The sequence below is a fragment of the Eptesicus fuscus genome, chromosome 4, assembly GCF_027574615.1.
Source record: "Eptesicus fuscus isolate TK198812 chromosome 4, DD_ASM_mEF_20220401, whole genome shotgun sequence".
Taxonomy (NCBI): Eukaryota; Metazoa; Chordata; class Mammalia; order Chiroptera; family Vespertilionidae; genus Eptesicus; species Eptesicus fuscus.
This window is the reverse complement of record NC_072476.1, coordinates 88118844-88133731: the sequence shown is the minus strand read 5'-3', so window position 1 is coordinate 88133731 and position 14888 is coordinate 88118844. Positions and strand designations below refer to the sequence as shown.

The following is a 14888-nucleotide window of genomic DNA, read 5'->3' as shown; positions in this document are numbered from 1 at the left end:
TCCTCCCCTGCAGGCCTGGTTGCCCCCAACTGCTGTCCCTTCCTGCCCTGGTCACCCCTAACTGCCCTCCCTTGCCAGCCTGGTCACCCCTAACTGCCCTCCCCTGCCAGTCTGATTGCCCTTAACTGTCCTCCCCTGCAGGCCTGGTTTCCCCTAACTGTCCTCCCCTGCTGGCCTGGTTGCCCCTAACTGTCCTCCTCTGCAGACCTGGTTGCCCCCAACTGCCCTCCCCTGCTGGCCCGGTCACCTCTAACTGCCCTCCCTTGCCAGCCTGGTTGCCCCTAACTGCCCTCCCCTACCGGCCTGGTCACCCCCAACTGTCTTCCCCTGCAGGCCTGGTCCCCCACAACTGCCCTCCCTTGCAGGCCTGGTTCCCCTGCAACTGCCCTCCCCTGCAGGCCTGGTTGCCCCCAACTGCCCCCCCGCCCTGCTGGCCTGATCACCCCTAACTGCCTTCCTTTGCCAGCCTGGTCACCACTAACTGGCCTCCCCTGCCAGCCTGGTAGCCCCTAAATGCCCTCCCTTGCTGGCCTGGTCGCCCTTAACTGGCTTCCCCTGATGGCCTGGTCACCTCTAACTGTCCTCCCTTGCCAGCCTGGTTGCCTCTAACTTCCCTCTCCTGCCAGGCTGGCCAACCCTAACTGGCCTCCCCTGCTGGCCCGATCGCCCCCAACTGCCCTCCCCTGCAGGGCTGGTTCCCCCCAACTGCCCTCCTCTGCAGGCCTGGTTCCCCCCACTGCCCTCCCCTGCAGGCTTGGTCTCCCCCAATTGCCCTCCCCTGCAGGCCTGGGTCCCCCCAACTGCCCTCCCATGCAGGCCTGGTTGCCCCCAACTGCCCTCCTCTCCAGGCCTGGGTCCCCCCCAACTGACCTCCCCTGCTGGCCTGATCGCCCACAACTGCCCTCCCCTGCCGGCTATCTTGTGGCGGCCATTTTATGTTCACATGGGGGCGGCCATCTTTGCCCACATGGGGGCAGCCATCTTGTGTGTTGGAGTGATGGTCAATTTGCATATTAGCCTTTTATTATATAAGATGATCCCCTCACCCCACAAATGGATGCCTTGGACTAGAAAATGAGAACTATGGCTATTGAGGCAAAATGATATAAGGTGCTTTACAATGAGGTTTGGATTTCAACAGAAGTACAAATGATAGTTCCTGTTCTAAAGACCTGAGAAATGGGCTTCCAAGAAGGATCTGGAGTCCAGGAAGACAGAGGATGGAGCCAAATGCTTTCCACCCAAGGAAAATCTGAACGTAGGAAATCAGGCTTCTTTGTGTACGAAGCATTTTTGAACTTGACAAAGATTCCCATGGGTCAATATTTACCCAGTCCTCTCTTCTCTACAACCTATGGTATCTTCAGGGGATTTTTAAGAGATGCTGTGTGCTTGCCAGGAAATCAGAAACCATAGTCTCATTTGTGGGAGAGTTTCCAATCCAATTTAAATAATCTAAACTATGATCCAGCAAATAGAAGCCCACACAAGTTTGTAAAAGTACAAGACAGAGGAGGTCAGCAATGGAGACAGAGACATGCTTTGCAATCTCAGCACTTTTTGGGCAAAAGATTTCAACACAGACTAGAATACAATGGACACCTGGGGCTCCAAACCATAAGAGGCCATTCTGTCACTGTACTGATGTTGCTGGAAGTAATACTACCATATGTTTTTAAAAAGCAAAATGACATTACAATGGAGAAACACATGAAAAGTGTAAAACCAGGTAGAATGAGAGAAGTGCTCTCCTAGAAGCCACAGTGCATCCTATGGGTGTAGCACAACCTTGAGAAGTGACCAGGAGCCCTGCACACTCTAGGTCTGCTTCCTTGGTTGTGTCATCTACTTGCTCTTGTCAAAGTCTAATTGGAAGAAGAAATCATGACTTCAGAAATATGAAAAATATGAAATTTCCTTAACCTCACACATCTCATAAAATGCATTCATTCACTGGCAGATACTTTAAGGATTATTCCTGTTTATTTTGTGTAACGAACTATTTGTGACATTAACATTTTGGTTAACAAAAGTAAGGGAAGTGTCTCCACAGAAGATGCCCATGAACTCTGCTCAAAAGTGGCCTCTCCTCTTTCAACCCATCTCCAATGAACAAAGTGGAACATCCGCTCTCTTTTGTGACTTCTATCCCATTGCTGGCCTTCTTAGGATGCTCTCATTGCTTTAGACTCAAGTAGATTTACTTTTTATATCCAGAACTAGCATCTAAACCATAAGAGCTTGCAATGATTGCCTTAAATTAAAACACTAAAAAATGTTTTTACATTTGCTATTTTGATATTCTAAGATTTTATATCTGGAAAGTTGATATAAAATATATATTTGGTTTGAGTTTTAATTCTTCTGTATACTAAAAGTCTCCCATTATACTTATATAGTCACAGTTATAAACACTCTGAAAATGTTGAGAAGATGATAAAAATTGCTGACAGAAGCAAGTGGACCTAACTACAATTTTATGATGTGACATCCAACATCTCAAATAATCTTCAAATTAGTGTCCTGGTTGTGTGTGAGCTGCGTCAGTTTGTATTTTTGGCAGATGACAGGAAGGACACATGTTTCTTTACTGGGATCTGTATATCTTGAAATGGTAAGTCAATAACCTCCCTGTTTTAAGTAAGAAATCAGTTTTCATTCAATGAGCACAGTTTTCAAAGAAGTTCAATATATGAAGTACCTACCAAAAGCTGTCCAGCAAAGCAGACAAAAAGGATAAAGGCAAGCAGGAGGAATGCAGCTCCAAAGGAGATCCCGAGGATGGAGGTTCTACCAGGAGACAGAAAAGAATGGGTTAGTGTGGGGAGAGTTTTTCTTATCCTGGAAAGCCATCAGCAATATCTTCAGCTTAATTAGGACTTAATTAAATGAGGACTTCAATCCTCACTAAATTTTTTTGAGAAATGAAAATGAACGTAAAACAAAACCAAAAATATGTCCATAGAAAACTATGTCCACAGTTATGTCTGGTTGACTTGTTATGATGGCTCATTAAAATCACCCTGTACACAGTTATTTATTAAAAATGATCTTTTTTGGACTCACCTAAGCAAATAGCACTTTTCATCTCTGTGTCCTTTTCCCTGTTGTTGATGTTTTGGCAGCTGCTACCTACAGAGCATTCTTACTCCTGTTCACTTAGGAAACACTGAGTCTTCACCCTCCCCACTACAATCCAACCAGATTCAACTTCCTTAAAAAATAAATGCATCTAAATGTTTTCTGAGATTCTCCCAAGATTTCAAAGGCCACGGCTTTTACATTCTTGCACGAGTCAATGAACACACAACCTTTCTATGATCATGTGAACAATGTGCCCACTGAGTTACAGATTGTGCTACCAACAGGTTACAAGTATTTATAAGAATTATATACATTTCTGAGCGGTCCTTTAAAAAATTAAAAATTAAAGCCTCTTAAGCCTTCATTTATTCCAAAGATAAAAGGGATTGGGGGTATCAAAAGAGCAGGACTACAATGAATAATCAAAGATGAAATTCAAATGGAACATCCAAGGAGAGGTCGGGTGTGTCTGAGACCATAATAAAACTCATGCCAATGACACTGGCTGGAGAAACTGAAGAGAGAGAAGATACTGAGAAGAGTAGCAACACCCCGAATGTCAATAGACAGATGGAAGATCTAGATGCAAGTCAGCAACAAGGTGAAATAAATCTCTAGTGGGAAGGTGTTTATATACCAAATACACCTATATTATTGACTCATCTCATGCATCTATGTTAGGCTGCAATGTTACAAAGATGAGTAAGATGTAAACCATATTTTTAGCTGCTTACAGACTAGTAGAGATAAGCACTGTATGTCTCCTTACCTTCTAGAACACCCTTCCTTAAGACATCACTTCAGTCCTTAGACCCTGGTCAGAGGCCACAGAGGCCCTGACTACCACCACTTGCCCCAGCCTCCTCATCTCTCCTACACACGTTCAGAGGCTCCTGCTTAGACAGACAGTGAGGAGGGAGGGGACTGTGAAGCGGTGCACACCTCAGAGGGATGGACTAAAGAGGGACACGGTAACTCATCTGCTGACCTTTTGTTTGCCACCTTTCTTGTCCATTTTATTCTTATAAAATAAGCTCTCAAGAGTTTCATTTGACTCTATGTTCACCTGGTTCCTTCTGAATATCAAGGTAATGCCAGCCTCATAAGGATGAGTTCAGAAACATTATTTCTTTTTCTTAGGTCCAAAACTGTTTAGATAACAAATGAGTAATCATTTATTGAAGGTTTGGTAAATCTCAACTATAAAACCATCTGTCTGATGAGGTGATGATGATGATATGATGATTCGATGACACAAATTAACATCCATAGATCATTTACTACATGCCAAGCACTCTTCTAAGGACTTCATCTGTATAGTTAATTTACTCCTGGATAGCAGTTAATATTATCACCTCATTTTACTGACGAGAAACTGAGACCCAGATATCTTAGGAGACTTGCCTAAAAGCTATTTCTCTATTAAGTTGTGTGGGTGACGTTTGCGTTCATGATATTATATTCTTGATCCATGATTAGAAGTAGATATGTCACATTTCTGTCATGTTTACTGGTTCTATTTTTAAAGTAAATTTTGATAATTTTCCTAGAAAATTATCCATTTTATTTAGATGTTCAAATGTAAAATATTATATTACTAGAGGCCCAATGCACGAAGATTTGTGCAAGAATGGGCCTTCCTTCCCCTGGCTGCCTGCACCACCTTTGCTCCGGCCCTGAGCCGCCTTTCTGCCTTTCCACACGTCCAGAGGCCTGGAGCAGCTGGGGCAGAGTGGAACGCCTGCATCCCACCCTGCCCCTGGCCACTCAGTGCCTGTGTATGCAAACTAACCTACCATCTTTGTTGGGTTAATTTGCATACTTGCTCCTGATTGGCTGGTGGGCGCCGTGAAGGTACAGTCAATTTGCATCTTACTCTTTTATTAGTGTAGATTATCTTAAAAGTTTTTTTTTAATTTCTTTATTGATTAAGGTGTCACATATTTGTCCTCATCCCCCCATTCCCATCCCACACCCCTCCCCACGGATGCCCCAACCCCCTGTTGAACTTAGCCATTGGATAGGCTCGTATGCATGCACACAAGTCCTTTGGTTGATCTCTCCCCTCTCCCCCCACCCTCCCCTATCCTCTCTCTGAGGCCCGATAGTCCGATCGATGCCTCCTTGTTTCTGGTTCTGTTCTTGTTCATCAGTCTATGTTGTTCATCATTTCCCCTAGATGAGCGAGATCATGTATCACTAGAGATATACTTATAAGAACTGAATGTGAGACGAGCAATAATAGTTATGCTGACAGGCAAATGAATCAGTCTGTAGTGAGTTTCTTTCTGGACCAACAGTTCTTTAGAGACCCAATTTCAATGTCCACCAGTTCCTTATGTGTACATGTCAGCACAGACCCCTCAGCTTTGGATGGTGGACAAATGGTGGTAATGGAGGTCCGACTCCCTCTGGTTTGGTTTCGGCCGGACCCAGGGGCACGGCTTCACCCGAACTCAGAGACACATGGCCTCACCCGGACCCGGGGGCACGTGGTCTCTCCCAGACCCAGGGGCGCGTGGCCTCACCTGGACCTAGGTGCGCGAGGCCTCACCCGGATCCAGGGACACATGGCCTCACCCGGACCCAGGGGCGTGTGGCCTCTCCCAGACCCAGGGGCGCGTGGCCTCACCCAGACCTGGGACCCAGCCTCACCTGGATCCAGGGACACATGGCCTCACCTGGACCCGGGGGCGCGTGGCCTCTCCCAGACCCAGGGGCGCGAAGGTACAGTCAATTTGCATCTTACTCTTTTATTAGTGTAGATTATCTTAAAAGTTTTAAAGTCTCCATATTTAAAGTAATTTCTTTTTGTACTAAATGTTATTTTTATATTTTTTCTTTAAGTCAGACTTTTGAAACTTTGCATGTTTGTTAATTTTCTCAAAGCTTTTGGAATATTATTAAAGTCTATGCATTCTGATGGTTTTTTAGCTTATTGAGTTTCTGTTTAAGTTTAAAAAAATCTTTCCTTTTTCTTTATTTAAACTTAAATTGTTCTTTTGCTTAATTGTCACTTGTTGTCAATCTTTTGTATTTTCTAATAAATGTATTTAAGCACATAAATATTCCTATAATTACTGCTTTAGCCAAATCCCATAGCTTTGATTTATAGCTACTCAATTGTCATTCTTTTCTAAAAGGCCTGTAATTTCAATTTCAATTTCCTTTTAATACAAGAGTAAATCAGAAGTCTAATTTATAAATTCTACAAAGAGCCTATTTTTGGTCTGTTCTTGTTATTTCTAATTTCAACAGATTTGATCAGAGATTGTGCTTATTATTTATACTTTGACAGTTTATTTTTCTTCTGGGCTGTGATAAACAGGCTCTACTTCTATGATGATTTATGGCTTTCTAAAAATGATATGTATTTTCTATTTTTCTGGAAACAAAGCATGTTCTCTAAATATATCTATTCAGAGGGCCTGAGGAGTTAGTCAAATCCCCAGTGGGCTGACTTATTGACTCAATTTAGCCTGTCAATTTTAGAATGCATTAAGATTTCTAAATAGGATTGTGGATTTGTCAATATATCTGAACATTTTAATAGTTCCTCTTTATTGACTTCAAAGAGATGCTGGAGTGCACGAAGATTTATGATTGTTAAACTTTCTTGGTGACTGTGCCACAATAGGTTTTTTGTCATGCTGAATGCCTTGCATTTGAATTCTGTATTGTCAGAAATTTATATTACTGCTGCTTTCTCTTTTCTGTAAGCTGTTTCTCAGAATAACTATTTTCCATCTTTATTTCCAAACTTTCTCTTTTAATTTTAAGTTGATCTCCCATATATAGTACAAAAGTGTGGCCTCTGATTTGTAGCCTCAATCTTTGAGCTTCTGTGCATGAATAGGATATTTTTATCCATTCACACTTATAAAATTCGTTAATATTTGACCAGTCCCTTCCATCTTATTTTCTTAAAATGCATAGTAGGATTAATACAGAAAATCACCTGCATGTGAAGTTTTGTGTGAAGATTTAAAACAATTAAATTTAATACATTTACTATGTACATACACATTTAAATGTTCTATTCTATTATGTGTCAGGTTTGATAGAATCTCCTTTAAATGAATTTCTCCATTTCATCTAAATTTTAAATCTTGTTGGCCTTGAGTAATTTATAACATTCCATATTTATCCTGCCAATGTCTGTAGGCTCTGCAGTGGATTCCCTTTTATTCCTTATATTATTAGTTTGGGTACTTTCTGGTTATCTCTTTTTCTTTCTTGATCAGTTTTGATAATGGTTTAGGAATAATTAAACTTGTTAAAAAAATCTACTTTTGACATTACTGTTTCTGTATTGGTTGGTTCCTATTTTAATGATTTTTTTTCTTCCTTCTTTACCAATGATTCCCTTCTACATTCTTGATTTGCTCTTCTTTTCCTGGCTTCCTAAATTGGAAATGGAGACTTTTTATTTTAAATGTCTCATTTTCTTTCCTTTTTTTTTTAAGCATTTGAAAGTTACAAATTCCTCTCTAAATGACTTTAAGGTACATACCAGATAATTTGAAGTTATGTTTTGATATACAAAACACTTTCTAATTTCTCATTTGACTAGTGTATTCAAAAGTATATAATTTAACAATGAAAGGAGTGAAATATATTTTGAAAAGATTAATAAAGATGAAAACAATAAAAATCTTGCTCATTGTTCCCAGAATATATGTATGCTGTGGCTACTCCTATTGAATATTATACTGGAAGAGCTAGCCAGGGAAATTAGACACAAAAATAAAATAAGGGCATCAGATTAGAAACAAATAAGTAAAACTATCTCTACTTGTAGATGATATGACCTTGTATTTAGAATACGATGTCATAACCTGGCATTCAGACCCAGAGTGGCTCGAATTCTCACTGACATGCTTGACCTGAGGCTGTCCAGTGTTCCGGTCCACAGCGCACAGACCCTCTTGTTCAGGTGGAGGTACCCTTTATCTCGGGGAACAGAAATACCACCAAGCAAAAGTAATGGCTGCTCAAAAGCTCTTAATTATAACCATTTATCATGCCTGTTCTATCAAAAGCATGTTCAGGCCCATTAAGCATACCATGATGTTATGTAACATAACCAATTTTAATTAACATTCTGGTTGCAAAGCTGTTTCTTTTTAAAACCCAAGTATAACTGATTTATGTACTTACTGAAAAGCAAAGCTGACTCCTCCCTGTCATGAGGCATGAAAAGTCGCATTTTTTTAGTGAGGATTTTCGACTTTGGCACTTTAATCAAGTGTATTGTTACAGTAAATGGAAAAGGCTGATTCAGGACTAGGTCCTTTCTCCTCTCTGGTTTTTCTCAGCCAGTTCATCACTTAAAGATGGTTCTGACAGGGACAAGGAAGCACGTTTGCTGAGAAAGAAACCAGCAGAGATTACCGATGCCTCCCCCACCAAAAATGTCTAAAAGTTATATTAGTTATAAACCATTTAATTGGGTAAATAATAAGGGCTTTCTCTGGAATTCCATTTAGTGCCATGACCCTCTTCCCTCTGTTCTCTCACTTCTCCTCCCCCAAGTAGTGATATGGGTCCCTCCATCAATGCTCTGTGCACCTCCTACACATGGTATTTAGCAAAGACATGAGAACTGAGGGAACTCACAGACCCTCAGTAAAAGAACTAATAAATAATATACATCAGTAAGAAGAAAAATGAAGAAAGGAATTTTTAGAAAGCATTGATGAGCAAAGAATTGGTAAATAATATGGGTAAATCTAAATAAATATTGACTATAATTACCATCTGGACATAAAATGATAAGAAATAATTATACAAGAAATGCAATGATTAACTTTAGAACTTATTAAGTTAAGAATACATATATTTCCTTTTAACTTAATAAAAAAAATCTCATTAATCCTTTAGAAGTTAGGAAGGGAAGTGGAGAACAAAAGAAAAGCAAGGTAAATGCAAATAAGAAGGTAAAGTGGGTCCATATATATCAAAGAAAAAATCAAAATACAAATAAAATAAAGCATATTAATATAAAGATAGCAGTTTGAACACATAAAAAACAAACAAAATAAAAATAGATGCTATCTATAGGAAGCTATCCAAACAATAATGGACCCAAGAACATAGAAATATACTTATAGTAAATATACCACCAGATTAACATCTGTGAAATGTGCGTTTTGTGCACATGCATGCTTATTATCTTATGCTCTGTACTTTTCTGTATGTTTGAAGAATTTAATAGCAAGAACTTTTTTAAAAAGGAAAAAAGAGAGGCTATTAACATGAAAGGAAAACGAAGGGAAAAGACCAATACAATACAATACAATACAATATAAAGCTGGTACAGGAGGTGCAGTTCTCAACTAAGAAGGGACTGGAGACTCAATATGTTAGCCCCACATCAGGAGGAGGCTGGAGACCAACAGGCAGTCCCATGGGCAGAACGTGGTTGAGCTTCATAAGAATTCTGGACACCAAAAGCTTGGGTGAGCTTCCCTGGTTGATGATACTTGGTGGGTATTGCCACACATGGTGGCTGGGAGAAGGTAATCCCTCCACGCTTCCCTGGGAGAGAGCAGCCAGAAGCCCTGCATTTGGGCCCTTTCTAGACTCTGCCCTATGTGTCTCTTCCTTAGGCTAATTTTAATGTATCCTTTCCCTGTAATAAGTCATTCAGTGAGTTACACACACACACACACAACACACACACACACACACACACTCAAGTTTCAATTCTTTTTATTTGAGGAGCCCGCAGGCCTTCCTCTGAACTTTCTGACTGCCAACACAAAGAGGGAAATGCAACCAGCACAGAGTTCACAATGTTCACACTCGAAGTCTAACTTGTTGCTCAAGACACACATAATAACTGGTCATGATACCTGAGAGAATGAACTGCTATAATTAAATAACATATTTTTGGGTCCTCATAAATACACAATTCAATAAAAGAGAGACAAGAAAATAAAAGCAACGACAGAGCAGACATCTCCTGTATGTTCTTTTAAAAGTATAATGCCATGAAATGTTCTTCTTGGTTCCTGGAAGTCTGTCATCTTTGACTTCATTATTTTGTTTTTGTTTTTTTTTGTTGTTAATCCTCACCTTAGGATATTTTTCCATTGATTTTTAGGGAGAGTGGAAGAAAGAGGGAAAGACAGAGAGAAACATCAATGTGAGAGAAACACATCGATTGGTTGCCTTCTACATGAGCCCCCGCCAGAGCCCGAGCTGGGGAGAAGCCTACAACCAAGGTACATGCCTGTGACCAGAATCGAACCCAGGACCCTTTGGTCTGGATGTCGACACTCTATCCACTGAGCCAAACCAGCTAGGGCATCTTTGACATCATCTTTTAAAATGCTGATTCACTTTCCTCTCTTCCAACTCCTTCTAGTGGGTGATAAACTATCTTAATTATGATGTAAAAATATATATAAAATACTTATTAGGAAGATACAGAAAAATGAATGAATTTATCTACTTGAGAGTAATAATAAGGGTCCATTTCCCTTGGTAGTACTAGTATCATCTATATAACTTTTTTAAAAAAGAGAATGTTTTATTATTTTGCTCTCTGAGAGGATTGTATAAATTAGTAATCAAAATACATGACAGAGATGTAAGAACTTTTTTTTTTATCCTCACCTGAGGATATGCTTCCATTGATTTCAGAGAAAGAGGAAGGGAGAGGGAGAGAGTGAAACATCAATCAGTTGCCTCCTGCACATGCCCAGACCAGGGATTGAACTTGCAATCTAGGTATGTGCCCTGACCAGAATAAAACTCACAACCTTTTTGTTGTATGGGACGATGCTCCTACCAACTGAGCCACCCAGCCAGGGCAATGCCCAGCTTGTAAGCCTTGTGCATGCTGGGACCATTGTTTCTCTCCTGAATCATGTGGCACAGGCCTGGCACTTAGAAGGAACTTAATTTGCTAACTTTTTAAAAAATAAAAAACTTGTAAGTTGACATTAGCAAATTTCACTTAAGTTTTAGAAGAACTCAATTGGCCCACACATTTTAATGCTAATAAGAGGAAATCTAGTGGGAACCCTTTCCTAAAAGGGTTGGATTGTACATATATGAATAATATTTTGATTTGTTATCCTACCTAATAATAGACAAATATGCAAATTGACCATACCTTTGCTATGCCCGCGATTGGCCAGGAGGCGCGGGGGGGTGGGACTCAGGGTGGCGGGATAGCCGATTGGGCCAGCGGGACGCTCAGCTCGCGTCGCCAGCGGCGGCTTGAGCTCAGTGTCTGCGCCATGGCTGTGCTGTGGCACAGAAGGGGCCTCTGGGGCAGTGAGCTCACGTCCCACTGCGGACCATCAAAAGCGGGGGAGCTGGGTGCCTGTCCGCTCAGGCACCAGTGGACAGGCACCCAGCTCCCCCGTGATCGAAAGCGAAAGCGTGTAGGGGACCCTACACGTGCATGATTCAATCATGCACTGGGCCTCTAGTATTTCTATAAAGCCTTTGAATGGGCTCAGTGTCCAGAAGAATATCCTTTGGAGTACACAGAGAAAGACAAACTATTTATTTCTAGTTTGCTTTCTATCAATGAGACAAAATGTAACCCAGCCTTAGCAATTCAGGTTTCCCACAAATGCTGGCTGTGCCCCTGAAGTTAAATGCTAATGCTCTAAATTATACTAAATTAAAAATGATTGCTTTGCCTTAACGAAGTAGGTAATAATAAGGGGAAAGAACATTTATCTTAAAATTTATGTCTATATCCCCAATTATCAAAAGACAAGAGATTTGTTTTCTTTTTCTTAGAATGGGAAAAATCTGTTTCTTTCTTTCTTTTTTTTATTGATTTCAGAGAGGAAGAGAGAAGGAGAGAGAGAAAGAGAAACATCAATGATGAGAGAGCATCATTGATTGGCTGCCTCCTGCACGCCACCTACTGGGGATCGAGCCTGCAACCTGGGCATGTGCCCTTGACTGGAATCGAACCCGGGACCCTTCACTGAGCCAAACCAGCCAGGGCAAAAATCTGTTTCTTTAAAGAAAGTCAGTTGGTGTACATTTCATTCATTAAGAAGGTGAGGGAGAAAGACAATCCAGGAATCATAGAGTGACTGGATTTTCACCAATAGGTGGGACTAGCAGGAGTCCACCCCAAAGTGTGAACCTGTGAAATCCAGCTCCCCCGGTTCCTTCCTGTCTGTTTCAGGTCTGTCCTGGGAGAGGCGAGTTGGACAGTGACCTGTAACAATCAGAGTTGGGGGCAGGGCATGGACTTCATGGAGAAGACTGTGAAATCAGAATGAATGGCTGGGCTAAGTGTGCCCAGAGCAGGTTTTGTCCTTTCAATATACAATGATGTTATTTGTATATTAGAAACAACATCTGGCAATTTTGCCTTTTTTGGTAAAGTTTTCCTGGGCTATATTTCTTAAACTGGGCATCAGAGTAATATGGAAGTCAAAGGCAGAAGGAACACTGAAACATGAATCCACATGTCCACTTTGAAAATCCAGTATTTCTATAACTAAACATGATGCATGGAGACCACTTAACTTCACAGATCCTGAGGTCTACCCCTTCCATGATCACTGTGGTATGGTACATAACCCCCCTGTTTTAGAAATTACCATCTTCTCACACCCTTGAGCACAGTGGGCCAGTAGGACGGTACCAGGTGAGAATCCTAATGGAGAACCGCATGCACTTACTTTGGTAACACGAGAATCTGCACGATAAAGATGCAGAAGAAAATGAGACAAGCACAGGTCACGTAATACTTGAACGCTGGCAGTGCCGTGGCTCGGTACTAAGGGGAGAAGGAGGAAACTGTGAGTGGCAATTCAGTAAGAGAAGGGCTGAAGCAGTCATCTAGCAGCCTAACTCTACCCAGTTCATGCATTACACTCCTACGTTGTAGACTGTGGCACAAATGAGCTAAGGACGATGGCTGCTCATCTCCGGCAATGGGTACTTCCTCCCTCCAAATGAGCTATAACTTCCAAAGACCGTGACTTATACGCCGACCTGTTCAGCATCCCATTTTAAGGTAACTGAGTCAATCACTCCATCAAGGAGAGAGAGCAGCTGACCAGAAAGACAAGTGAGTGACTGAGTGAACTGTGTGGGAGCCCTGGTTCCCTTGTTGCCCACATTTATTTGGGGAAAGCAAATACATTTTCACTTAATATTTCACTTTTGAATGCTACTGAGGAAATGTAATTTCCTCATTTAATTTACTTGTTTTAGTCTTTCATTTTGTTATTTATTTTAATGCTTCTTAGAGGTAATGTGTAGATTTACAAGACAGAGAAGCCCGGCGGGCTTTGTCTAGGTCCACATTCATTCTGTTTGCTTGTCTGAGCCTGGCTGATGGACATTCTTTCCACTTGTCCACGCGGCTTTCCATCCCATCCAGGACCATACACTGACCAGTGTAGCTGCCCACCTGGGACTGCCCCTGCCTGAGTTATGCAGGAAAAACAACAACCAAAGTTGCAGCTGAGACTATATTGCTTCTCAAAAGAGTTTTATAATAAAATGAAAGGAAATAAAGTTTCTGTGGCCATGCTATTGAGACCCCCTGACAACACTGGCAGGCTGCATTAGCTATATCTGCACAGACTGCTCTCCAAGCTATGGGAAGTTATAGTATGAATTGCTGGGGTTTTAGCCACTGGGGTTTTAGTGAGGGATGCTGGATCTCTGGGTGGTGAATTGATGTTTCTCTTCCTTGCTTCCTTGCTACCCTGTATCCTTCCTGCAGGGCTGAAGAGCAGGCTTGGGGATACATGGGCAAAAAGCAAGCTTAAATCTCAATGCCCTCTCAACCTCGCCTGAAAGTTGGCCTCTGCAAATATGTCCTCATGGTCAATGTCAGCAAAAGTGGCATTTTAAAATTACGATCACCTTCTATCTGCTAGATTATTTTTCTGATGAATTTTGTGACTTACTAGCTGGGATAATTTACATGTTGATGAAGGAGCTACATTAGCAAAGGCACAGAAATGTGATTACATTCTATGCATTCAATTACACCCTTATCTTTTCCCTTCTGCTGGGCTTTGTGCAGAGCTATGAGTTACAGTATTAATAAAGGAGATGGACTTCTACCAGGAAGGAACTACTTTACCATTTACACATTAAGTAACCATCAGATCAGAATAACTTTAATTCAAGGAAAAAAGGGTCAAAATAATAGTAATGAATTATATAAAACATCAATTTGGTAAACCATCTGTAGTCAATATGTTGACTTAGAAGCAGACAATTGATCTTCTTGACCACTAGTAAAAAAAGAAAATTTAGGTGTAACTGCATAATCCAACCCTGATGAATTCTGGGAGAAATTTTGGTATTTGATTTTTTCTATTCAATATCCATAAAACAGTGAACTGAATTCCCTTAATAGCATTGTTACTACAGTAGCTTTTGTTCAAACTAAGACTGTAATTACATGGTTGGATAATAAAAATCAGCTCTAACTTGTTCCTTTTCTAGATCAACACAAAACAAAAGGCAAGTCAAATAAAGCTGACCTAAGAGCAGTTGTCCTTTCTATAATAATTATTTAATTCATTTTAGCAAATCCATGTTAAACTTGACATGTAAAAATTAAATGTCTGCTTATTATGTGTGCCTGAAATAGCTCTTACTTTATGAGTCATAATGTGAAAGTATTTAGATGCAACAAAACCTAAAAGTTTGAGGTTCCTAATTCTCCCCAACACGTTGAACATAAATCTCATATTTTTGTCAAAAAGTTGATATAATTTGTGCAAAGTCACTGTACATTTATCAGGAAGAATTTGTTTAGTTCATGCTCCTTTCTTTAAGCTCCCAATCTC

The 14888-nt window shown here is 40.8% G+C and overlaps 1 protein-coding gene across 1 annotated transcript in view; it reads right to left on the bottom strand.

Moving 5' to 3' along the window:
• The window catches only part of ADCY2 (adenylate cyclase 2), a 279910-nt gene that overhangs the window by 58347 nt on the left and 206675 nt on the right, over positions 1-14888 (bottom strand). The window contains exons 14-15 of the mRNA XM_008161799.2: positions 12753-12850; positions 2706-2790 (exon numbers count right to left, since the gene is read on the bottom strand). Of these exons, the coding sequence (XP_008160021.2) occupies positions 2706-2790; positions 12753-12850 (183 nt within the window). The remainder of the gene's footprint in view (positions 1-2705; positions 2791-12752; positions 12851-14888) is intronic.